The sequence below is a fragment of the Mandrillus leucophaeus genome, unplaced genomic scaffold (assembly GCF_000951045.1).
Source record: "Mandrillus leucophaeus isolate KB7577 unplaced genomic scaffold, Mleu.le_1.0 Scaffold209, whole genome shotgun sequence".
NCBI lineage: Eukaryota > Metazoa > Chordata > Mammalia > Primates > Cercopithecidae > Mandrillus > Mandrillus leucophaeus.
The window spans coordinates 2,952,121-2,979,039 of NW_012102132.1; the positions used below are offsets into that span (position 1 = coordinate 2,952,121).

Sequence of the window (26,919 nt, forward strand, 5' to 3'; positions counted from 1 at the left end):
CCCGCCACAACGCCCGGCTGATTTTTTTTTGTTTTTAGTAGAGATGGGGTTTTACCGTGTTAGCCAGGATGGTCTTGATCTCCTGACCTCGTGATCCGCCCGCCTCAGCCTCCCAAATGCTGGGATTACAGGAATGAGCCACTGCGCCCAGCCTGAAGAAAAAAATTTGGTCTTCCTTGTCAGTTCATAGACCACTTAGGTCGGTCTTAGGCTGCAATCATGAATTGCTTCATTGTGTGTGAAGGTTGCATGAAAGGGTTTTGCTGAATAATTATTTTTGATAGCACATTTAACAGATTATTTTCTTTTGGTTATATAACAGGAAAGTATTTTTGTAGGGAAAACAGGAGATGGATAGAAACCACCAATTGGTAGAATTTAGGTTGCCTCTTAATGATAAAGGATTAATGGCATTTTAACTGATCTAATTTCTTTGATTGAAGTCAGCAGTGATTTGGGTTATCCATGTGTATAATGCGTGATTTTTTTCTTAATTTGCAGACCATGAAGATTATGACCCACAAACTGTGAGGCTGGGAAGTAGATACAGTCACGTTCAAGAAGTTCAAGAACGGCTTAACTTCCTTAGGTTTGTTTTATACAATTAATGTTGCTCTCTTTAAGGAATACAGAATGAATAGACCTATATAGCTTGGTCTTTGTTGGGTAGCCTTTTCCCAAGTCATATAAGACATTTCCCTGTATTAGTTACTAAATACTTTAAAATGATTCGCTGAGTTTTAACTTTTTTGCAGTGTTTTAAGAGAACACATTTTAACCTTTAGAGTTGACTTCTGTTCTTCATACCTGTTTATGCTGGAAATAATGTTTATTTTTAAAGGACAGATTCCCGTATTTTGACACAACCAGAAGGAGGACTATACTGACTTAATGATATCATAGACACTAAGGAAACGGGGGCAAAAGGCTGCTAGACCAGCACCTCAAAAGAGTGGTTGGAGTCCTCTGGTGCCTTGTTTATTCTAACAGTGGCTGACAGGCAATCTAAAGTCATGTGTTAATAATATCATTTCTGATTGGCTTGAGGGAAAAGGTTTATTAAGATAAAAAGTAGTCTAGGGCTGGATTTGCTCTGCAATATTTAGCTTTTGGTGATCATACACTTACAGATGTGCAAAGTGCCTTTGTTAAAAATTTTGATGGTCAGGTACGGTGGCTCACACTTGTAATCCCAACACTTGGGGAGGCCAAGGCAAGCGGATGGTTTGAGCCCAGGAGTTCAAGACCAACCTGGGCAGCATGGTGAAATCCCATCTCTAAAAAAAAATACAAAAATCAGCCAGGCATGGTGGTGTTCACTTCTAGTCCCAGGTGGGTACTCAGGAGGCTGGGGTGGGAGGATCACTTGAACCTGGGAGGCGGAGGTTGCAGTGAGCTGTGATTACACCACTGCCCTCCAGACCCTGTCTCAAAAAAAAAAAAAAAAATTATGAGGTTTCTTTTGAATTCAAAAAACCACATGTAGCAAAAGAGCTTGTTTAGATTACAGGTGTGCTAACAGAAATGCCCAGATTATCACTGCTTCATGAAGTCTATTTTATTTATTTTATTTTTTTGAGACAGAGTCTTGCTCTGTCACCAGCCCGGAGTGCAGTGGTGAGATCTCAGCTCACTGCAACCTTCGCCTCCCAGGTACAAGTGATTCTCTTGCCTCGGCCTCCTGAGTAGCTGGGACTATAGGCGCGCGCCACCACGCCCAGCTAATTTTTGTGTTAGTAGAGACAGGGTTTCACCATGTTGGCCAGGATGGTCTCTATCTCTTGACCTCATGATCTACCCACCTTGGTCCCCCAAAGTGCTCATATTACAGGTGTGAGCCACTGCGCCTGGCCCCATTTATTTTAATAACATTCTGGGGAGTTTTGTCCTGGGCTGTGTTAATTATGGATTTCTATTTATTGAACTCTGTGCTTATTTATGGAGAAAATTTTAAGTAGCTATATAATGATTTTAATTTTAGGAAAAACCTCAACCAAATTTTAAGAAATTTGGCACTGGTTTAAAGTGAATTTTTTTTTTCTGTGTGTTTTGTTTTTAACCACCTGGGTAGAAGGACTTGCCTCCCCACATTGAGAGTTACTGCCATAGTAAGCAGTCGTTACTGATTGGCGTGTGTTATATGTCCCTTAGGTTTACTAGAACAGAAAAGTGGTTTCAAGCCCTTTTGCCATTTTAAAGTTTGGAATCCGAGAAACTATTGTAGTTTCTACTCTGTTAGTACCTCTGTATGTGAGCTATAGCAACTAACTCAAGGGAGAGGAACCTGACTTTAATGCCTGCTGTGTGTTGGGCCTGTGCCAGACACTTTATATTTACTCTGAAGCAACACAGTGCAGCAAGTGTTACTCCCATTTGAGCAATAAGAAACCCAGGATTCCAGTGGCTTCAGGTAGCTTGTTTGAAGTCTCACAGCCAGTATATGATGGAATTGCACTACTCAACTAGGTCTCTTTTACTTAAGTCTGTGCTCTTCCTATTAGACCAGTAGTTTTTCAAACTTATGTAGGAGCTTTAGGGCTTCTGAGTTAAGTTCCTTGAAGATTTCTGAACAAGCAGTAGGAAGTTTCCCGGTTTTTTCCTTTCTTTTTCCTCTCCCGGCAACTGGAGCAGCTATAGTTTTTATATATATATCAGATTCCAACTGGGATTTTCATTTGAAGAAGGGTTTATGCCATCTTTAGAATAAAACAAAAAAATGGAAAAGCTTTGAAAATGTAAGCAGTTTTAACTCATAAATATTGATGGATTAGTTATTTGTGAAAGTCACTTAATTGAATACCTCATTTTTCAATGATGCCATATAAGCAGGATGCTAAGTCTCTTTCTTTCTCTCTTTCTTTCTTTCTTTTTCTTTCTTTCTTTCTCTCTCTCTCTCTCTCCATTTTTCTTTTTCTTTCTTTCTTTCTTTCTTTCTGACTTTCTTTCTGTCTTTCCTTCTATCTTTCTTGACAGAGTCTCACCCAGACTGTAGTGCAGTGGCACAGTCTTGGCTCACTGCTACCTCCACCTCCCAGGTTCAATTGATTCTCATGCCTCACTTTCCCCAGTAGCTGGGACTACAGACACGAGCCACCACACCCAGCTAATTTTTGTATTTTTAATCGAGATGGGGTTTTGCCATGTTGACCAGGCTGGTCACGAACTCCTGACCTCAGGTGATCCACCCACCTCAGCCTCCCAAAGTGCTGTCATTACAGGCATGAGTTACTGTGCCCAGCCGAAGTCTTTTATTTTTAACTCAAGCTACTAAACGTCCTTCTTTCCAAAAGTCTGGTTTCAAAGACTAAATGGTTAAAAGTTCAGGGAACGAATCTTTTATTCATAATTCAGCTAGCTGCATTTCAGGCACAAAGTGGGTGTTCAGTGTGTGCTTGTTGAATTAATATCTAGTGGGAATTTTTTTTAGTACCAGATAAAAGTAGAAAAATAGGCTATTTTGAAAATGAATGTCTTTTTATCTATAGTTAAAATATAATGGTGATAAATGTATTTTATAGATAATATAGATTGCCTTTCAGGATAAAAATTACATAAATCTAATTGCCAATTTTTTATGTTTTTTCAAGATTTTTATTGAAGGATGGCCAACTGTGGCTATGTGCTCCTCAGGCAAAACAAATATGGAAATGCTTAGCTGAGAATGCAGTTTACCTTTGTGATCGTGAAGCCTGTTTTAAGTGGTATTCCAAATTGATGGGGGATGAACCAGACTTAGATCCTGATATTAATAAGGACTTCTTTGAAAGTAATGTGCTTCAGCTTGATCCTTCTCTGTTAACTGAAAATGGAATGAAGTGTTTTGAGCGATTCTTCAAAGCTGTGAATTGTCGAGAAGGAAAACTAGTAGCAAAAAGGAGAGCCTATATGATGGATGACTTGGAGTTAATAGGATTAGATTACCTTTGGAGGGTAAGTCAAAAGTAGGAACTCTGTAAACAGTGTCTGATGTACTTTTTCATATACATAAGGAATTATAATTTCACATATAAATTGTGTATTTTACTGTGATGTTTGTCTCAGGAATTTGGTGTAGTTAGTAATTGTTCATTTTTATTATTATATCACTTGTCAGTGGGCTTTTTCTTCTCTCTTCCTCTCCCTCCTCCTGCCACTGATGTTCCTTTTGTCTTAGCTGAGTATCTGTGTATTCCATAGATGTGCACTAAACATACAAATCTTCCATTCTTCCCCTGTGGATATTGTTCCTTCCCAATTTTTCATTCAGTGTCGATCTGTTTCCTCCTCTTCAATGTTTAACGCTAAAATAGAGGACAGAAGAGAGGATTTGTGTTTAGTATAGATTATGAGTATATACTTTATTGGCACTGTTTACCTTGTGATATTTTTAAATAGCTGGGGGAATAAAATACTATCTTTTTAAGGCTAATCTTTCTATTTTTATAGTACTAGTGTATTATTCCTATCTTTAAAAGTCTGACCTGTTATACAGCAGTTTATATTGTTATTTGGATGTCTGAAATTTTTTCCTGCAAACCATAGATGAAGATGTTTACTGTGGCATTTGAGTATTTAAAAGCTTTTCATTAAGTATGTGGTTTTTCAACATTGTTTTAAGAGCAGAAACACATCTTAAAAATCAAAATTTGCACCACTCTACAAAATGTATACTGAATTGAACAAGAAAAATATATTTTCTTACTTGGTCTCCCCATGCTTACCCCCTTTCCCCTCCCCAACCCTTTTATAGGGGCCAACACTGAAAGACTTCCTCAGAGTCCTCTAAGGTTCTGAACATAGTTTGGAAACCACTAATGTAATTAGATGAGTGATAAAGATTTATAGAAACTGGGGGTAGAGTAGTCCTTTATGCTAAACTGTGTTTCATGTAATCTCTTATTTCCTGTCAACTAATTTGAATTTCTTCTTGAGTGTCTGACTTGGTTATCAAGATATTAAATTATAGGGTTAAATAATAGTGGTCAAAGCATATTTTATTTTTACAAAAATGTACCTTTCATTTTTAAATTACTTTTTTCGGAGACTTTCATTTTGCATTTATTATCCTTTCTTTTGGTCTGTGCTTCTCACTTAATTTTACTTGATTATCAAAGTCAACTTACCATTAAATAATTGAATAGTGTATTTAAGATAACTGAGGATATGGTTTGAATTTAAATGCCCAAAAAAATATATGTCGAAAGGGGTGAATACTTTTATCATTTTGAAACCAGGTCGTGATTCAGAGTAATGATGATATTGCCAGCAGAGCTATAGATCTCCTCAAAGAGATATACACAAACCTTGGTCCAAGACTACAAGTCAATCAGGTGAGGATTGATGTGCATTAAAACTTCCATATATCATTATTTCAGCCCACATTTCTCTTACACAAAAGAGAAAAAATACCAAATGAATCTTGCCTTGATAATTGTCTTGAAGTGATTGGGTTATTTTTAATATAACTATTTATTATATGTTGAAATGGCAAAGAAAGTCTTTGTGAATTCATTTTGATGCTAACACCCAGTCCTGAAGTTCACTTTTGGCTATCTAATTTATATTTGTTAACTTATATAATGCTAGCTTCCTTTTAATAAACATACATTTTATTATTATATGGATTGTCTACTTAAATATGACTGTTGTTAATTGAGTGCTATGATTAAATTAGCCATTGCCATCTTTAATTGGATTAATGTTTGATTTTTTTACGTTTTAAAGCAACTTTAACTGTGTTTATTTGGCCCGATATTTGTAGGTGGTGATCCATGAAGACTTCATTCAGTCTTGTTTTGATCGTCTGAAGGCTTCCTATGACACGTTGTGTGTTTTGGATGGTGACAAAGACAGTGTTAATTGTGCAAGACAGGAAGCTGTTCGAATGGTTCGAGTATTAACTGTTTTAAGGGAATATATAAATGAATGTGACAGTGATTATCATGAGGAAAGAACAATTCTCCCTATGTCGAGGTTTGTGAATCACTAATCTATTGGTGCTAATTCTTAATTATTTGATGTTTTCCTAGCCATTTGGTAAAAGGAGAGCAGAAATTTTTATTGTTTGTAAATTGTTGTCTTTGCCCATTAAAAATGTTTTCATTTCATATAATTTGTTTTAATAACCTCCCCCACTCTCCCATCTGGTTTTGTTTTGGTTTTTTTGGGTGAGGCATTCTTACTCAAGTTGTTTTCTAGTTTTCTTTTGTCTTTGACATTATTGCTCATTAAGTGTTGCAGTGATATTTTGCAGTTGAAGTGTTTTTGTTTATTTGTTTATTTTGAGACAAGGTCTTACTCTGTCACCCAGGCTGAAATGCTGGGGTGTGATCATGGCTCACTGCAGCCTCAACCTCCTGGGCTCAAGTGACCTTCCCACCTCAGCCTCCCAGGTTTTTGGGGCTACAGCACAGGCTACCACACCTGACTCATTTTTTTTGTGGAGGTGGGGTCTCACTACATTGCCCAGGCTGGTTTCAAACTCCTACGCTCAAGGAAATCCTTCTGCTTTGGCCTCCCAAAGTGCTGGGATTATAGGCGTGAGCTGCAGTGCCTGGCCTGTAAAGAACTCTTAAAAGCTGCCTTGCATGGCAGTATAACAAATATTTTCAAATGGTGTTTATAGTTTTGGGATGTTTTGTATAGTCAGTGCCATCATTTTTTTTAAAGAGTTTTATTAACCATGAAATTATATACAGTTGCTTCTTGAATATGATTTTTATTTTATATTTTACTTTTAAAAAAAGATACTATACCAATATAAATAGCATTTTGGAGTGAATTTTGATACAAAGGCTTTTTTCCAGAAAAGTGCGTTGTGGCATTTTTGTTGATGCTTTTAACAAAATGTAAAACTACCTTATAATGTAAAAGGTAAGCTCTTCCGTCTTTTTTTGATTTTTTTTTTTTTTTTTTTTTTTTTAAATTAATACAGAGTCTACCTATGTTGTCCAGGCTGGTCTTGAACTCCTGGTCTCAAGGGATCTTCTTTCCTTGGCCTCCCAAAGTAGTAGGATTACAGGCATGAGCCACTGCGTCCAGCCTACCTTTTACTTTTAAAAATAGTCTTAATGAGTTAGGCTTTTACAGCGTAGAAATAAGCATTACATCTTTGTTTTAATTTCTTTTCAGTAGACACCCTATTTTCTGCAATCGTAGATACAAGACTAACAATAATAGAATATGATTATGTTTTTAAATATTATTTATATTTGTAGTTAAAAGGAGCAATATTTTTTTTTCTTTTGCATTTCACTCTTGTTGCCCAGGCTGGAGTGCAGTGGTGCGATCTCGGATCACTGCAACCTGTGCCTCCCAGGTTCAAGCGATTCTCCAGCCTCAGCCTCCCAAGTAGCTGGGATTACAGGCGCCCACCACCAAACCTGGCTTATTTTCTGTATTTTTAGTAGAGGTGGAGTTTCACCATGTTGGCGAGGCTGATCTCAAACTACTGACCTCAAATGATCCACCCGCCTTGGCCTCCCAAAGTGTTGGGATTACAGGCATGAGGCACCGTGCCTGGCCTTATTTTCAAGATACTGAAAATAATGCAGGTTGAGTATCCCTAATCCAAGAAATCCAAAATTCATCTGGTCCCAGACATTTCATATAAGGGATTCTCAAGCTATATTAAGTATCTTTAATTCACATCCTCTTGTTTCATAAGAAAATACTCAATGTTAAATCCCTAGCATTATTTTCTTAGCAACAAAATTTCAGTCTGCTGAATATGATGATGTCTTTCTTTTTCCCCCCAGAGCATTCCGTGGTAAACACCTCTCTTTTGTAGTTCGATTTCCAAACCAGGGCAGACAGGTTGATGACTTGGAGGTATGGTCTCATACAAATGATACAATTGGTTCAGTACGACGATGTATTCTCAATCGTATTAAAGCCAACGTAGCCCACACAAAAATTGAGCTCTTTGTGGGCGGTGAGCTGATAGATCCTGCAGATGATAGAAAGTTGATTGGACAATTAAACTTAAAAGATAAATCGGTATGTATGTATAGTTAACAAATTTTTCAGTAAAATCAAACCAGAGACTATCATTTAATCAGTAAATACTAATTGAGCATTTGTTATGTTTGAGACTCTGTGTTAGGTGTTAGAGTTACAGCATTAAAGTATAGCATGTAGTCTTTTGGATTTTTTGCTTGGTATATCACTAAGTTTTGTGTTTTGTGTAAGTATTTTTCCTTGTTTTTGGTACTAACATAGTATATCATTTTCAGCTTATTACAGCCAAACTTACACAAATAAGTTCCAATATGCCTTCAAGCCCTGATAGCTCTTCTGATTCCTCCACTGGATCTCCTGGAAACCATGGTAATCATTACAGTGATGGTCCCAATCCAGAAGTGGAAAGCTGTTTGCCTGGAGTGGTGAGTAGATACAGTTTTGAACTACTGTATGTAAGGTATTATGCTAGGGTTTTTGAGAATAAAGTATATAGAGTAGTTCTTTCTTTTCTTGAGGAGCTTACAGTTTAATGAGACAAAATAGTAACTCTACAGTTAACCACCAACTTCAGAATGGATCCCTCTAAAAGGTAATTGTAACACAGTTGGAATTTAAAACATTATTTCCCCATAGGTATAGTATTGTTACTTTTACATAAAATTAACCAATTAGAGCTTAATTATAATACTATTGGATGTATAAATTTAGAAGAATACAGTCATCCCTCATATATGTGGAGAATTGATTCCAGGACCTCTGCGTATACCCAAAATCTTGCAGATGACCCTGTGCAACCAGTAGCCTTCCATATACTTGGGTTTTGCTTCCTGGAAATACTGAATTTTCTATTCCACATTTGGTTGGGAAAAAGTCTGCATGTAAGTGGACCTGTGGAGTTCAAACTTGTGTTGTTCAAGAGTCAGCTGTATCACTTTTAAAAATTTATGCCGCAAAACGGATCGTTCTTTTAGAACTATATATGAGCTGGGCATGGTGGCTCACACCTGTAATTCCAGCTACTTGGGAGGCTGTGAGGCAGGAGGATTGCTTGAGCCCAGGAGTTCTAGGCTGCAGTGAGCTGTGATTGTGCCATTATGCTCTAGCCTGGTCAACAGAGTGAGATCCCATCTCTAAAAATATAAATAAATGAAAACAAGAACTATGTAGGAAAATACCTGTAATCTTTATCAGATTGTCAGTAACATATAGCCGAAGAAACAATGACTCCTCCCTTTTTTAAGTTCTCCTTTCGCCCCTCCCCACAGAAATTTTGATGGTTACAATAACAGCAGCCACTCCAGTGTCAGGAGGATTTGGCTGTCTAGAACAATTGGATTAAGAATTTGATAGTGGGCCGGGCAAGGTGGCTCATGCCTGTAATCCCAGCACTTTGGGAGGCCAAGGTGGGTGGATCATAAGGTCAGGAGTTCTAGACCAGCCTGGCCAACACGGTGAAACCCCATCTCTACTAAAAATACAAAAATTAGCCGCGCGTGGTGGCGGGCTCCTGTAATCCCAGCTACTCAGGAGACTGAGGCAGGAGAATCGCTTGAACCCGGGAGGCGGAGGTTGCAGTGAGCCAAGATCGTGCCACTGCACTCCAGCCTGGGCGACAGAGCAAGAATCTGCCTCAAAAAAAACCAACCAGAATTTGATAGTGGGCATGGCAGCCTTTTGTTAGGTCCGGAGTCCAAATTGTATATAAGAGAGAAATGGTTTAATAGAACAGGAGAGGAGCTATCACAAAAAAGTGACTGGAAGTGACTTGGATGATGTATTTAATCTGCACTATTAAGGATTTGTAAGGATTAAAAGATGGGAAAGTCAGACTATTTCGAAGAGTAGAAATGGCATAAGTAAAAGTAAAGGGATTAACACAGAGAAACTTACTTAGGGGGGCTTTTCTAATGGGAGTAAATTATTTACAGGTAATTATTTTGTGTATTTTATATTCTAGATAATGTCACTGCATCCCAGATACATCTCTTTCCTTTGGCAAGTTGCAGACTTAGGTAGCAGCCTAAATATGCCACCGCTTAGAGATGGAGCAAGAGTACTTATGAAACTTATGCCGCCAGGTAAGAATTTTTAAATGATGATCAAGTACTTGCTGGACAATAAAGGAATGTATTAGCAAATTTTATTTCTAAATGGACCGTGCTTTTTGGTATAGACTACAACAAGAGTCACAGATGACAGCCCACAAGCCACATCAAGCCCACTGCTTGTTTTTCTGCATCCCAAGAGCTATATTTTTAAGTGGCTACAAAAAAAAATCTAGAAGAAGAATATTGTGATACATGAAAATTATGTGAAGTTTAAATTTTAGTGTCCATGATCAAAACCAGGCTCATTTGTTTATATTCTGTCTACATGACTGCTTTTGTCTTAAAACAGCACAGCTCAGGAGTTGTGGCAGAGGCCATATGGCTCACAAGCCTAAACTACTTAATTTCCATGGCCCTTTACAGAAAATGTTTGCCTATACCTGGACTATAATGTGGGTTATGTATCATCTGCGGTATTGTTCCTTTTTTATTCCTTAGAAACAACCACTTTCAGCTTCTCGCTTTTACTTTTGTGTATATATGTACCATTATGTCTGGAGTGCCCTCATACGGCTATTTCTTTGTTACTTATAGATACATACTGATTTTCTACTGTGTAGATGAAAACTTAACTGTTACATACCCCCACCCCATCCTCCCAGTATTTGCTTAAATCCAGATTCAACATTTACATTTCCAAGATTGTGTGAAATGTAGTTCTCTAGATTACTGACAACTTTCATCCTGGATTTAATAATTTCCCTTTTATTTTCCTGATTGTACACCTATCACTTATTCTTTCCACATACTTTTTTTTTAGATATTTTTTATCTGAATGTAGGCAAACTATCACATTTGGTTAATGATTTGTGTATAGAATCCTAGGTTTGAAAATATATTCCTTCTAGCTGGTGGCATTGCTGATGAGAAGACCAAAGTCCTCTTGGTTTCTGTTCCTTTGCATGTGACCTTCATTTCTGGAAGTTTTGGTTTTATCCTTACATTTTGAAATATTATGATGTGCCTTAGAGTTAGGTCTCTTTTGTGGTGCGTCATCTGTGGGCCTGGAGATTTCCTCAGTTGAGAGAGATTTGTGTTCTTTGATAGTTTTCTCACCAGCATTTTGCGTTTTGTGTGTCTTTGAAATGTCTAAGTGTGATGGTGAATCTTCTAGATCTAATTTTACCTTTTCTGTCTTCCCTTCTCTCTTTAATCTTATTCCACCTTTGGGGTAGCTTCTTTAACCTTTTCCAGCTCTCTTGTTGGCTTTTCCCTTCCAAATATTCTAGTGTTAAAATTTCAAGACCTTTCTGCTAGTGATCCTTTTCTATACACAGGATTTTATTTTTCACTAACACACTCTTGTGTTTCTGTTATAATATATGTGTGTTCCTTTAAAACCTAATGTTTGGCAAAATTATGCACTAAAAATAGTAGGGCTTTGGGGGAAAAAGTAGAGTTTGGGCAGATCGTTCAAGCCTATACAACCTAAAAATTTTTTAAATATATTTTTTGGAAATATTTACAATCTTACAGAAAAATTAGAAGTGTAATTCAAGAACATTTGAGAGTAATTTAGTGGTTTTTGTAATCCCATTGCCCACCAAATACTTTCCCTACAAACAAGGATATTTGTCTGTATAAGCAAAATCAGCCATCTGTACCAGGAAGTTAAATGTCGATTCATTACTGCCGTCTACTTAGCAGACCCTATTCAGTGTTTTCAGTCATCTCCTTCACAGCAAAAAGACATAGTTCAAACTCAAATATAGTCAGCCCTCCATATCCATGGGTTCTGGATCTATGGATTCAGCCAACTGTGGATCAAAAATGTTTGGAGGAAAAAACATTGTTCAAAGTTCCAAAAAGCACAACTTGAATTTGCCACATGCTGAGTACTGTGTTGAATCTACACAAATGAAGCTATGTGTAGGCATTATATTAGGTGCTACAAGTACAGTGAGACACCGGATAATGACATTTAGTCAGTGATAGACCACACATACAATGGTGGTTCTATAAAATTATTATAATTTTATAGAATGGTATTATACCGTATTTTTACTGTACCCTTTCTATGTTTAAATACACAAATACTTACCATTGTGTTATAATTGCTTACAGTATTCAGTACAGTAACATGCTTGTATGGGTTTATAGCCCAGGAGCAATAGGCAATACCATATATAACCTAGATGTGTTGTAGGCTGTATCATCCAGATTTGTTGTAAACACATTCTATGATGTTCACATAGTGATAAAATCGCTTAATGATGCATTTCTCAGAACATATCTTACGCAACATGTGACTGTAATCCGGAGTTAATTTATACGGGAAGATGTGCATAGGTTGTATGCAAATTCTACATCATTTTATATAAGGTATTTGAGCATCCCTGGATTTTGGTATTGGGAGGGTGGATCCTGGAACCAACCCCGCACCCCCCCACACCCCCCATGGATACCAGGGAATAACTGTATTGCATTTAGTTAATATATCTCTTTAGTTTCCTTCTGAAACAGTTCCTCATACTGTTTTTGACCTTCATGACCTTGACTCTTAAGGATTACAGGCCAGTTAATTATAGAATGTCCTTCAGTTTAGATTTGTTTTATCATGATTAGATTCAGGTTATGCATCTTTGGTAGAAATACCACAGAAGCGATGTTCTGTTTATCTCAATGCATCTGGTCAGATAGTATGTAATTTCAGTTTTTCCCATTACTGACGATGATCACTGTGATCACTTGAGTTTTTTCCTTGCTTCCCCACTATAAAATTGCCCTTCCCTTTGAAAGTATTTTGGGCCAGGCGCGGTGACTCATGCCTATAATTCCAGCACTTTGGGTGGCTGAGGTGGGCAGATTGCTTGAGGCCAGGAGTTTGAGACCAGCCTGGCCAACGTGGCGAAACCCCGTCTCTACTAAAAATACAAAAATTAGCCAGGCACGTTAGCGTGCACCTGTAATCCCAGCTACTCGGGAGGCTGAGGCTGGAGAATCACTTGGACCTGGGAGGCGGAGGTTGCAGTGAGCCGAGATCATGCCACTGTACTCCAGCCTGGGCGACAGCGAGATTCCGTCTGGAAAAAAAAAAAAGTATTTTGTGCAGAGGTACTTTGAAAATATTTATACTGTTCCTCATCAGGCTTTTTATTCATTCATTTATATCTGTATGAAATAATAGTCAAGGAGTTATAATCTGTTACTATCATTTATCTTGATGCTGAAATGATCTCTAGTTTGGCCAGTGGGAGTCCTTTCAGGCTGTTCTGTGTTACTTTAATATGTTCCCATTATTCTTTCAGCAGTTGTATGCTTTTTGGCTCAAGATGTTTCAGATTAGGTCAGGTGCAGTGGCTCATGCCTATAATCCTAACACTTTGGGAGGGTGAGGCAGGAGGATCACTGAAGCTCAGGATTCATGACCAGCCTGGGCAACATAGCCAGACCTCATCTCTATTAAAAATATAAAAAATTAGCCAGGTGTGTTGATGGGTACCTGTAGTCCCAGCTACTTGAGAGGCTGAGGTGGGAGGATCACTTGAGCCTGGGAGATGGAGACTACATTGAGCTATATGATCATGCCACTGTATTCCAGCCTGGGCAACAGAACAAGACATGTCTCCAGAAAAAAGAAAAAAGTTCCAGATTAACATCTTGTACCCTCTCTGCCCCAGTCCTGGAATTGGCTGTTTCTCCAAGGAGGCCTGCTTGGTTTATTTTCCTGGAGAATGGTATTTAGAAACCAAGATCTGGACGTTTATTGCACTCATTGCTATTGATGTATTGTTGCTCCCTGGCTCTCTAAGCAGTTAGAACTAAGGAATGTATGTATGTGTATCCACATTTAAGTCTGTTACTATACGTACACACACACGAATATATATATGTGTGTATGTTTTTACAAAACCATGGGGTCACACGACTTCTTCCCATTCCAGCCTATCAGTTTCATTCTAGTTTTCTCCCTTTCCATATTTGTAATTTTTTTTTTTTTTTTTTTTTTTTTTGAGACGGAGTCTCGCTCTGTCACCCAGGCTGGAGTGCAGTGGAACGATCTCGACTCACTGCAACCTCTGCCTCCCGGGTTCAAGGGATTCTCCTGCCTCAGCCTCCCAGTAGCTGGGATTACAGGCCTGAGCCACCGCGCCTGACCAAACTCTCTTTTCTGACAGTGAAACACCTGGCTTCCGTTAGCCTCTCACTTATTTTCCTATTTAATCAGTTATCTCTAGCACCCCTCACCCTTTCTTTGAATGCTGAAGGACTCTGTCTCTGAATGTTGGGTCTCCACCCTAGGGACACTCCTCACTCTGCTTGAGTTGATTCTTTATGCTGAGCTCTACCGCTCGTTGGGCTCCCTCCTCCTCCATGATCTGTAATTCCCAACATAGGACTACCTTTAAAACTTGTACATAGTTTAATTACAGCACTCATAAAATGATAATTAGTATCCTCAGAGATAACTTGGACAGCCCAGGCAGGTACTTCAGTGTGGCTGAAGGCTTCCTCAGGAGATAGTAAAAAGACAAAACCAATACAGAGGAAATGCTGACTTGACATTGCTGAGATACAGTGCAAAAGAGTGGAGCTCTGAGATAGATGGGCTACTGTTAAGATAGGCATGGTGGGAGTAAAACTTGCCAAGGTCCATGAAAGTCTAGTTTAGGATTGTATCTCACAAGATGAGCCCTTGATGCAAGTATTCACTTTAAATTTTCCTTTAAAAAGAAATAGGCTTCTGCCTACACATCTGCCAAGCTGAGGGGGCTTTTTGTTTTGCTCATTTTTATTTTTTTGTTGAAGATTAACAGTTCTGCTGTTCTGGCTACTGTTGCCTGGGAGAAATCACGTATGAACAAACTCACCTTCTGCATTATACTGACATCATTATATTTGCCAATTGATTGTGAGCTAATTGGGGTTATAGAAACATGTGCTATAGCATAACAGACTGTAATTATTTCTCTCTAGGCTATTACTGATGGATATTATGTTTTCTTCTTTTTCCAGCATCATCTTTTACTGTCCTTGAGTTTTTTTGTTTTTTTTTTTTTACACCTAGCTTCAAACTGTTTACAAAGAATACAGATAGCTCCCAAATTCAGTAATTAACAGTTTGCCGTAGTTATGGCATTCTGTGATTTTTTTTTTCTAACATTTGGAGAGCAAGTTGTTGGCCAGGCTGGTCTCAAACGCTTGACCTCAGGTGATCTACTCGCCTCGGCCTCCCAAAGTGCTAGGATTACAGGCATGAACCACAGCACTCGGCCAAGTCATCCTTATTTCATTCTAATTGTGGTAAGGTGATATCTCATTGTGGTTTGGATTTGCATTTCCTTAATGATTTAGTTATGTTGAGTGTGCTTTCGTGTACATGTTGGCCATTTGGATGTCTTCTTTAGAGAAATATCTATTCAAGTCTTTTGCCCATTTTAAAAATCAGATTTTTTGCTTTTTTGCTTTTGAGTTCCTTATATATTCTGGATATTAACCCCTTGTCAGATGCATAGTTTGCAGATATTTTCTCCCATTCTGTAGATTTGTCTTTTTGTGGTCTTGATTATTTCCTTTGTTGGGTAGAAGCTTTTTAGTTTAATATAATTTCGTTTGTCTGTTTTTGTGTTTGTTGCCTGTGCTTTTGAAGTCTTAGCCAAAAAGTCCTTGCCTGCACTAATGACATGAAACATTTCCCTTGTGTTTTCTTCTAGTGGTTTTATAGTTTCAGGTCTTACAGTTAAGTTTTTAACCCCTTTTGAGTTTATTTTTACATATGATGAATAATAGGAGTCTAGTTTCATTTTTCTGCATATGTATATTCAGTTTTCGCAACACCATTTTTATTCAAGAGATTGCCTTTTTCCCCAATGTGTGTTCTTGGCACCTTTGTTGAAAATCAGTTGTTTCTGATTATGTGGATTTATTTCTGGGTTTTCCATTCTGTTCAATTGATCTGTGTCTATTTTTGTGTCAATACCATGCTATTTTGGTTACTATTGCTCTGTAGTGAATTTTGAAGTCAAGTGGTGTGATGCTTTCAGCTTTGTTCTTTTTACTCAAGATTGCTTCAGCTATTTGGAGTCTTTTGTAGTTCTATATGAATTTTAGGAGTTTTTTTTGTATTTTTTTGTTTTACCTTGCAGATTCAGCTCAAAGGATGTTTTATCTATTTCTGTGAACAATGTAATTGGTATTTTAATAGAGATTGCATTCAATCTGTAGATTGCTTTGGGTAATATGGACATTTTAACAATATATGTTCTTCCAATCCACGAACATGGAATAGTTTTCCATTTATTTGTGTCCTGTTTTCTGTCTTTCATCAGTTTTTTTGTAGTGATCTTTCTCCTCCTTGCTTAAATTTATTCCTAGGTATCTTGTATTTTTGCAGCTATTGTGAGTGAGATTTCTTTCTTGATTTCTCTTTCAGATAGTTTGCTGTTGGCAAATGGAAACACTACTGAGTTTTGTATATTGATTTTTATATCCTGCAGTTAACTAACACAGGTTCACGCTTGTACCAGTCCAGCTTCCTAGTCGTCTTCCGTTCCATATTTGTATCTCTACAGCAGTGAGAAATCTGTTTCCCCAGCTTCCTAAACCTGAGGGAGTTGGAAAGGCTTCTTAATCAGTCTTCAGCCTCTGTCTTTAGGCCTTTGAATCATCTGTGCCTTCCCAAATGTTTGTTGTTTTCATATCTTAGCTTTTCTCAGATTTAGTAGGGCACTAATTTATAGGCACCCTCTTCTCCTTGCCTTCACAACAAGCACTTCTTGATTCAGCTAAACCAACTATCTATCTTCATCTTCACTACACCTTCAGTAATTTGTTGACAGCAGTTTAATGTGTTGCCTCCTCTTCTGTTTTTATGTTCTTTTGAGTTTACGTATTTTTATATTCATTAATTCTCGTTTTAGTGGGGTTTGGGGATGAAGTACTGATAAATATAGTTCAGTACACCATATTTAGTTGACACATAATTTTTAAAGCTGTCTTTTGCTTTTATTACCTCCATTTTCTAAATTCAACACTTTGCTGGGCTTCTCATCTTGCTTTACAATTATTATGGGACAGAAGCATTTCACATGAGATTCTTAGCTAACGCTTCTCTCAAAAGATATATTGCATTCTTGTCTGTTACATCGTTTAGAATTTACATAGTTTCATTTGCTAGTATTTCAGTAATAGTCCTTGCATTGCTTTACTGCAGATTCAACCTTCACAACATACTGTAAAAACACAAACCCACCACTGAATCCTTGATCTTGTGATTGGCGCTTAATGCCACCAGATGGCGAGCATGAGCCCTTGTCAGACAGTTAAGGCAAGAAACTTGAAGTGGGTGCTTTTTTCATATTTTACATAATCAAACTAGAGTACCTAAATTTGAAACAGCCAGCTTTTGAAAAAGCTGGTAATGGTTGTATTGCAGCAGAAAATCATAGGCTTTGGACTCAAATGGGCTTGAGTTCCAATCCTGCTTCTAATTGCTACTCTATGGTGTTAAACATAAGTTTCATAGTTTATTAGAGCTTCCTTATCCTTAGAACTGGGATAGTAATAGCTTTTTTGTGTAATTGCAGGGATTAGATGAAACAATGTATGGAAAACCCCTAGCCTAGTGACTGGCACTTGGTATTCAATAAACATTAACCCACTTTCTGTCACTTCCTTTTCTTAGAACTCCTGCTTCCTTTCTTATTCAAGAGTTTATGTGTCTAAAACTTGGTAATACAATCTTTTGTAAAAGTCTGTTGTAAGCTCTTAGCACTGATAAACTCAATTTAAACCGCACAACATCCCTGTAAGGTATAGTTAATGACTAGGAAAAAAGCTAATGATTCTATCTTTCCCCTCCATTTAAAACACATCCAAGAGTGCACAAATACTAAATGATCACCCAAATGTTACACTTCTCTTCATTCTGAATCTTTGCCTGAAGCCAAGTGCCCATGTTGTGATTTGCTGTTAGACTTAAAACTGTTGCAGTACTCTCTATATGTAATACAATCTTTTGTAAAAGTCTGTTGTAAGCTCTTAGCACTGATAAACTCAAACCACACAACATACCTATAAAGAAATTATTAATTTTATCTGTATTTTAAAGATGGAGAAACTGAAGCACAGAGAGATTGTTAATTCACTTGGGACACATAGCTTAAATGCCATTTCTCATTTCTTTCTTTTTTTTTTTTTTTTTTAAAAGAGAGAGGGCCTTACTCTGTCCCAGGCTAGAGTGCAGTGGCATCATCCTAGCTCATTGTAACCTCAAACTCCTGGCCTCGAGTGAGGCTCCTGCCTAGGAGTAGCTAGGACTGCAGGTGCATACCACCACACCTGGCTTTTTTATGGAGTCTCGCACTATCGCCCAGGCTGCAGTGCAGTGACACAGTCTCTACTTACTGCAGCCTCTGCCTCCTGGATTCAAGTGATTCTCCTGCCTCAGCCTCCCGAGTAGCTGGGATTACAGATGGACGTCACCATGCCTGGCTGATTTTTGTATTTTTAATAGAGACAGGGTTTCATCATGTTGGTCAGACTGGTCTCGAACCCCTGATCTCAGGTGATCTGCTTGCCTCGGCCTCCCAAAGTGCTGGGATTATAGGTGTGAGCCACCGCGCCCAGCCCTATTTTTCTTTTCTTTAAAAGAGGCTTTTACTTTAAAAAAAAAAAAAAAAAAATTATTATTTATCAAGTTTTTTTTTTTTTTTTTAAATCATAGGGCAATTACCTTAGATCATCAAAATGCTTTCCAAGGTTGATTGTTAATCAAATTGGAGTATTTGGTAGCTAACGCTTAATTGTATTTTGGGATTATCTTACTTTTCCCCCACTGTGTCTTTTCACTGTAATTTAAAATACATTTATGTTTTGGCCGGGAGCAGTGGCTCACGCCTGTAATCCCAGCACTTTGGGAGGCCGAGGCGGGCGGATCACGAGGTCAGGAGATCGAGACCATCCTGGCTAACACCGTGAAACCCCGTCTCTACTAAAAATACAAAAAACTAGCCAGGCGTGGTGGCGGGCGCCTGTAGTCCCAGCTACTTGGGAGGCTGAGGTAGAAGAATGGTGTGAACCCGGGAGGCGGGGCTTGCAGTGAGCTGAGATGGTGCCACTGCACTCCAACCTGGGTGACAGAGCGAGACTCCATCTCAAAAAAAAAAAAAAAATTATGTTTTAATATTATGACAAAAGGACAAAAGCTCTGCTTATTTTGAGGTGAATGAATGTAGGCACTTATCCTTTTTTAGTGTTTACTCTTTAGGGTTCATTTTCTTGGGTACCACTACATTTCTTTCAGTGAAGTAAGCCAGTTATATTGTCAGGGAGCAAACAATAAAGAGGTTGGAGGGAAGAGTTTATAATTTTTTTTCTTGTTATTTTCAGTCAGAACTACTTCCTTTTGAAATGTATTTTTTTCCATCTCCAGTGGCTGAGCGGAGGGTATCTTGGTTTGAGGTCCCTGAGTAGCAGATGGTTTGTGTTGAGAGTAACTGATTAAAGAGCCCTGGTTTTTTTTTTTTGGTTTTTTTTTGGTTTTTTTTTTTAATCATTCCAGGTCTTGTCATGTCTTAGGAAGTTTGAGCCTGTAGCCCAACTGAGTGGATTGTTATTCCATATTAATATGGTCTTTGAGATATCAAAAGTTAAATATGTATGAACACATGAATTACGTTTTCACACTTTCTCTTTTTTTCCTCCAGATAGCACAACGATAGAAAAATTAAGAGCTATTTGTTTAGACCATGCCAAACTTGGGGAAAGCAGCCTTAGTCCATCTCTTGACTCGCTTTTCTTTGGTCCTTCAGCCTCACAAGTGCTATATCTAACAGAGGTTGGTTTTTTTGTTGTTGTTGTTTTGTTTTAATTTATTCTGTGTTCCTTAAATTTGATCTTTCATATGGTAAGGTGAATGATTTGGGTAAAATTGTAATGAAATAGTTTTGAAATGAAATATTAATTTGAAATAAATAATAGTGAGATGGTCAAGAATTTCTTGGCAGTGACAATAGTACAAATAGAAGTTTGTTTGTTCGTTTGTTTTTAATCTTTTAATACAGCCCTCTCCCCCTCTTCTCTATTTTTCCAGGTAGTCTATGCCTTGTTAATGCCTGCTGGTGCACCTCTGGCTGATGATTCCTCTGATTTTCAGTTTCACTTCTTGAAAAGTGGTGGCCTACCCCTTGTACTGAGTATGCTAACCAGAAATAACTTCCTACCAAATGCAGATATGGAAACTCGAAGGGGTGCCTACCTCAATGCTCTTAAAATAGCCAAGCTTTTGCTAACTGCCATTGGCTATGGTCACGTTCGAGCTGTGGCAGAAGCTTGTCAGCCAGGTGTAGAAGGTGTGAATCCCATGACACCGGTAATACAGACTTTTAAAAAATCTTTTTATAATAGTAGATAGCAGTTTTTAAAGTAAAACTAATTAGTGTTTTAAATGTAGAGTTCAAGATTGACTCAGTGTTCAAAGTACCTTATTTCAGAGGTTTTCTTTATGATGTTTGTGTTAAAAGTGCAAATACTTTTCGCTGACTGCTAATAATATGAGGGTAGTTTCTCTCTGCCCACTTAAATCTCTCTTGACTTTCAATTATTTTAAACCTAACAAAAACTCCATGTGAATCTCTTATTAACTTGTGCCTGGCAGATATATAAAGACACAGATTGTAATAAGAGATGTAATTGGTTTATCTAGTTGCTTGTTTCCCTTCCCCCCTTGGGCTTAAACCCAAGTTCTGAGCTTATTCTGACTCTGTTTCTGCCTTGGTGGCATTCTTGATCTATGTCACAAAAAATTCTCAAGACATACCGGAATTTAATACTTATTTATAAGAGATCAAACTATGCTTTTAATTCTAAGTAAAATTTCATAAGCATCATAAATGATTGTTTTACTAAGTTACTGATAGAAGGTAAAAACTTCAGGGATAAAGATTTTCTTCTTTAGAAATGGCTTGGGTTTCAATTGGGGAGATCAGAATGTTGATAATTATGGTAATATCACATATAGTTGTTTTAGCTGTGATAGTATTGTGGTTATGTTTAAAAGGAAGAGCCCCCTATATTTTTGAAGTGATTGCTGAGATACTTCCAGGTGAAATTATATGATATCCAGGATTTGCTTAAAAACAATCCTGGGGTGGAGAAGTGATGGAAAGCAAGGGAAGATAGATTAAACAGTTTGGTCCACTGGTGATAATTCCTGAAGCTAAATAATATGTACATGGGAGTTAATTATACTACTTTGAACACTTTGGTGTGTGTTATGAATTTTCTGTAAAAAAATGGCTCAAATTTTATATTGTTTTGTATCACAGGTCCCATCTTTGTTAGGATTTTTTTTTTTTTTTTTTAAAGTAGTTTTTATTAGGTAAGTAAAAAGGCAGCTTCTTGTTAGGATAAAAACAGATTTTTGTCATGATCCCTGACACAGATGCTCAATGAAGTACGCAGAAAACAATTACATGTATCCACTTTCACCTTTCTTCAATATTTATTCAGAGTATGTGCCACTATGGATACAGAGGTACATAATAACCTCTAATCTCAATGAGCTCACAGTAGGGAGCCCAGTGCAAAATTAGTAATATAGAAATATCTTAAAATAATATTGTAGAAATATTTACAGTATATACATAGGAGGGGAGTTGCAACTTGAAGGCAGTTAGAATTACCTCGCTAACAATTACTTAATGAAATTAATCTGTCACTGATTTAACAGCTTGATTATACTGTTAAGTAAAAACTAGGGTACCTTTTGTACATTAGTCCTCTTACTGCTTTTTCAGTATTCCTTAATTTTTCTTTTTTTCAAAGCAAAACGTGATAATAATGGGGAATGCAAGCAGGGTCTACCCAAGGCATGTACATAAAAGACATACAATACTTTACTGAGTCTCTAGAAGGAACCAGGCTATTTAGTTATCATTATTCCCTGCAAGTTAAGCTGAGCCCAGATTTAGAGACACGAGTTGATTGCTCTAGAATGAGGATTTGCAGACACATGCCACTACAGTGCGCAAGAAAGAGAGGAAGCCCACTTTGTTGGCAGTGCTTTTCGTGTAGGTTGCCACAGGTTCTATAATGTGTATATGCAAGGCAGTCGTTCTGAGGGAGTGGGTGATGAATGAAGAGCAAATGGTTAGGTCTGGTTATGTACAAATTATTTACTCCAAATAAAATGGTTAACTTTTTTCAGGTCAACCAAGTTACCCATGATCAAGCAGTGGTGCTACAAAGTGCCCTTCAGAGCATTCCTAATCCATCATCCGAGTGCATGCTTAGAAATGTGTCAGTTCGTCTTGCTCAGCAGATATCTGATGAGGTTAGTTTTATCAAGACTTCTGTCACAATTTTAACTTTCCTAGACCCACTTATTTTAATCACTGTCTCATCCTTTAGATAATGTTCCCCTAGTATCAGTTTTGTCTACTATTAATATTAGTACTTTCTATTTTTAATCAACTATATGTATAATAAACAGCATCCTTTTAAAGTGTACAGATTGGGTGATTTTTTTTTTTTTTTTTTTTTTGAGACAGAGTCTCACTCTGTTGCCCAGGCTGGAGTACAGTGGTGCCATCTTGGCTCACTGCAACCTCAGCCTCCAGAGTAGCTGGGTTTACAGGTGCCCCCCCCGACCATGCCCAGCTATTTTTGTATTTTTAGTAGAGATGGGGGGTTTCACAATGTTGGCCAGGCTGGTCTCGAACTCCTGACCTCAGGTGATCTGTCTGTCTCAGCCTCCCAGAGTGCTGGGATTGCAGGCATGAGCCACCGTGCCCGGCCCAGATTCAGTGAATTTTGGCATATATGTGTGAAAATACTGCTGCGGTCAAAACCGAGTATTTTCATCACTCTTTATGCCCTTTTGCAGTTTATTCTTTCCCCAGGTAACCACTGCTCTTTTTGTCCCTAGAGAGTGTTTTTTGTCTTCTAGAGTTTTATATAGATGGATTATAGTATGTGTTCTTTTGCGTTGGGCTTCTTTCACTAAGAATAATGAGTGAGAATTACCTATGTTGTGTGGATCAGTAGTTCATTCCTTTTTATTGCTAACTAGTACCCATATGAATATTCCACATTTTGTTTATCCATATTACTTGGTGAAGGAGAGTTGGATCGTTTTCCCTTCTTGGCTGTGAATAAAGCTGATGTGAACATTGTGTACAAGTGTTTGTATAGATATAAGTTTTCATTTTTCTTGGATAAGAAACTACAAGTGGAAAGATTGTCATCTTTGTAGTATTAAAATATAATAGTAAAGAGCTAGATAACTTGGGAAGCATACTTTGCTGTATTGCTGTTTAAAGGCCGGAGGTGGGGAATAAGCCAGGTGTAGTGACAGATGCCTGGAGTTCCACCTACTTGGGAGCCTGAGGTAGGAGGATCTCTTGAGCCCAGGAGTTCAAGTTTGTAGTGAGCTGTGATCACACCACTGTACTCTAGACTGGGTGACAGAGCCAGAGGGCTCCCCCCAAACCTTTTTTGTTTTCTTTTTTTCTTTTTTTTTTAAAGACAGAGGCAACTTGGGAATTTAAAGACAATGATACTACACAGTAATTCCTGTTTCCTTTACAAGGTGAAACATTTTTGTTTTTCTAAACATAATTTCACTCTCATTCTATCAACAGTTCTATTTACTCATTATCTTGCAGGCTTCAAGATATATGCCTGATATTTGTGTAATTAGAGCTATACAAAAAATTATCTGGGCATCAGGATGTGGGTCGCTACAGCTAGTATTTAGCCCAAATGAAGAAATCACTAAAATTTATGAGAAGGTAAGAATTATCACAGAACTGTATTCCTTGTAAGCAAATGTTTCTTAATTGTGCGTGTGGTTTGATTTTTATTAGGTTTGCTATTTTTAAAAATTCAATCACTTGCATCTTAATGGTTGAAAATTAACTGATAGCTATATTGAGAATATGGTAAAATTTTACTTTGAAAATGAAGTACTTGGCCGGGCGCGGTGGCTCAAGCCTGTTATCCCAGCACTTTGGGAGGCCGAGATGGGCGGATCACGAGGTCAGGAGATCGAGACCATCCTGGCTAACACAGTGAAACCCCATCTCTACTAAAAAAAAAAAATACAAAAAAACTAGCCGGGCGAGGTGGCGGGCGCCTGTAGTCCCAGCTACTCGGGAGGCTGAGGCAGGAGAATGGCGGGAACCCGGGAGGCGGAGCTTGCAGTGAGCTGAGATCCGGCCACTGCACTCCAGCCTGGGCGACAGAGCCAGACTCCGTCTCACAAAAAAAAAAAAAAAAAAAAGAAAATGAAGTACTTCAGAATCCTGCTTTTTAAATGAAATTGCCTTTTTCTGCTTCTTGTGGGGGTCAGATATAATTATCTCATACTAAATTTGCTTTATCCCGTTTTCCTTTTTCTTTTATCATCTTTCTGTCCTGCGTAAATTTTGGTTTGTCAGTTATGGTATGGCATTTAAGTGGTTTTTTTTTTTTTATTTATTCTCTTGAAGCAGTCAAAAATAAGACTGTTAGCCAATTAGGTATCATTCCTGACCTTCTATTAGATTAAGCAAATTATCTACAGAAGAGAAAATGTGGTTGGCTTTTTCATTTATCATGTATACCTGCTCCTGATGCTACATATTTAGAAGGAAAAATTGAGTTACAGGAACTTCCCTGGCTTGGTAGAGCTTCCTTTACATGGCCAACATAACCCTGATTTGCCTAGGATATATGTTGATGTTCCATAGTATTTGTCTGGCACAGCCCTAGGTATTCATTCAGTATATTAACTGAATACTTATTCTGTTTCAGGCATGTACTATAGTTACTACTTTTGGATTAATGAAGTCAGATTAGAATTCATTAGGCACCTCCCCAAGCATATTTTAGGTTGTAAGTCTTTGATACCCTTCCTGAATAGTCAAAGACAATTGATTTTGAATAAAATGGCACAATAGGCAAGCAACATAATGGAACTAGTCAAAAGTACCTAAGTGCTATTGTGGTTCTTGAGAAAGGATTGGTTGTTGGTTCAGAAGTAAACAACTCAGAAAGTCTCAAAAAAAAAAAAAAAGGTAGTGTGCTCCTCCAACCCTCCTTGAGACATAGGAAAATAATGGAATTAGACTTTATTTTCTATTATAGTCATTTCCGGACTATTCTAAAGGGGCCTCAAGAGTTACATGCAGCCTTGGAGAGGCTGAGGCCAGATGGTTTAAGTGAGTAGGTAAGTTTTAAGCACTAAATAGAAGTCGTATAAGATTTTTCTTAACCTCTTTGGGTAATTTGTTCTTGATTATAATTTTACAGACCAATGCAGGCAATGAGCCGGACTTGGAAGACGAACAGGTTTGCTGTGAAGCATTGGAAGTGATGACCTTATGTTTTGCCTTGATTCCAACAGCCTTAGATGCTCTTAGTAAAGAAAAGGCTTGGCAGACATTCATCATTGACTTACTATTGCACTGTCACAGCAAGTATGTGTCTTTTATAATTATAAGAAACTTACTTTTGTAAATGGAGTGAATTAATTTAGGCTGGTAAAATGTGTCCCAAAAATTAAATATTTATTGTCTCTGTAGCATATTGGTATTGAGGAAAATAGTGTTTTGTTTAACCTAAATTTGTTTGGTTTTAGTCTCTGCAAATGCCAATATTAATTGTCAAAGCATGATTTTTTTCTAATTCTAGAATTTAGTTTTACCTAGGAGGTATATAGGTTAGCCTGTTTCTAAAAATCTAGTTGGCAAGATTTAAATCATATAGGATATTAGCCTCCTATCTTAGATTCCTAGATGCCAGGTTTTTTTAAAGCCAAACAGAATTTGATATGAAATTTGTAAGACAGGGTCATTGTAAGAACTTTTGCAGTTTACACTGAGAATAAAGATAAGTTATGAAGCTCATGTTTCCATTTCAAGAGCGTTTAATCAGTGGCAGTAATTTTGTTTTGGGCTTCTTTTTTGTGCAAGTCAGTCAGATTTATAGAAAATGTTGGTTTCCATCCTCATGTGTCAGTCTGATCCTGACCTTCGTATATGGTAACTTTATAAACTTGAGCTCTAATAGTGTCACCATTATATGTAATTAATCTGTTTTATCTATATTTTGTGAAAAGACACAAAATGTTTACTTTCATCGTTCGGTCACATGCCATTCAATAATGACAAAATTCATTGATGAAAGGTTAATGTAAAGTCACAATAAGCCATTTGTTGAAATGAAGCATAGTGATAAGTAAAGTTTTAAAAATGTACATACTGTGGGGGATGGGGTTCAACTTGCCCACTCAAGAGGATGTAGAGTCTGAAGTGGGAATGTCACTTTAGAGTCTAAAGTGATTTAGTGGATTTAAAGTATGAATGTCACTTACTTTAAGAAGTTCCTTGGTGTAAGTTCTTTGAAGACATCCAGTTCAACCTATTCAGAAACTCTTTTAACAGGATCCCCACAAATCAGATTGGGCGTGCTATCTCCTTGAGAAGACAATTCTGCACATTAGAAAAGATAAATAGGTTTAGTAAGTCTGGTTCCATTTAATGATACATGTGGGAATGGTGAGGATAGGAAAGATGATTAGCCAACAGTTTTAATGATGTCAAACCTAGAGGGTAGCAAGTTTCTTATTCTATGTTGACTTTTTTTTTTTAATATTTAAATTAGGAACTTATTTCACCTCTTAGTCTAGTAACCGTTAAGGAACTTGGTTTAACAGGGTTTTTTGCCCTCTACCCTTTATGAAAATTATCCTTATATAAGTCAGAACCATTTTGCCTCTCTCTTCCCTGAAACTTGCATGCAGTGTGGTAAAGTACTGTAGAAAGCATGTTATCTCATTATGTCACCGTATTGTCTGCAATAATAAAGAGGGTGTTCTAAGTTAGGATTTTTTTGAGTTTTAAGTACCTGATTTTTATAAATATCTGAATACCTATGTAGGTTCAAA

At 37.5% G+C, this 26,919-nt stretch overlaps 1 protein-coding gene across 2 annotated transcripts in view; it reads left to right on the forward strand.

Moving 5' to 3' along the window:
- Positions 1 to 26,919, forward strand: part of USP9X (ubiquitin specific peptidase 9, X-linked) — a 148,691-nt gene that overhangs the window by 76,436 nt on the left and 45,336 nt on the right. For both annotated transcript variants that reach the window (XM_011980179.1, XM_011980180.1), the window contains exons 15-26: positions 502 to 589; positions 3,588 to 3,930; positions 5,214 to 5,309; positions 5,741 to 5,952; positions 7,737 to 7,977; positions 8,214 to 8,363; positions 9,899 to 10,019; positions 19,697 to 19,827; positions 20,083 to 20,361; positions 22,198 to 22,323; positions 23,657 to 23,782; positions 25,284 to 25,450. In XM_011980179.1, coding sequence (XP_011835569.1) covers positions 502 to 589; positions 3,588 to 3,930; positions 5,214 to 5,309; positions 5,741 to 5,952; positions 7,737 to 7,977; positions 8,214 to 8,363; positions 9,899 to 10,019; positions 19,697 to 19,827; positions 20,083 to 20,361; positions 22,198 to 22,323; positions 23,657 to 23,782; positions 25,284 to 25,450 — 2,080 coding nt within the window. The remainder of the gene's footprint in view (positions 1 to 501; positions 590 to 3,587; positions 3,931 to 5,213; positions 5,310 to 5,740; positions 5,953 to 7,736; positions 7,978 to 8,213; positions 8,364 to 9,898; positions 10,020 to 19,696; positions 19,828 to 20,082; positions 20,362 to 22,197; positions 22,324 to 23,656; positions 23,783 to 25,283; positions 25,451 to 26,919) is intronic.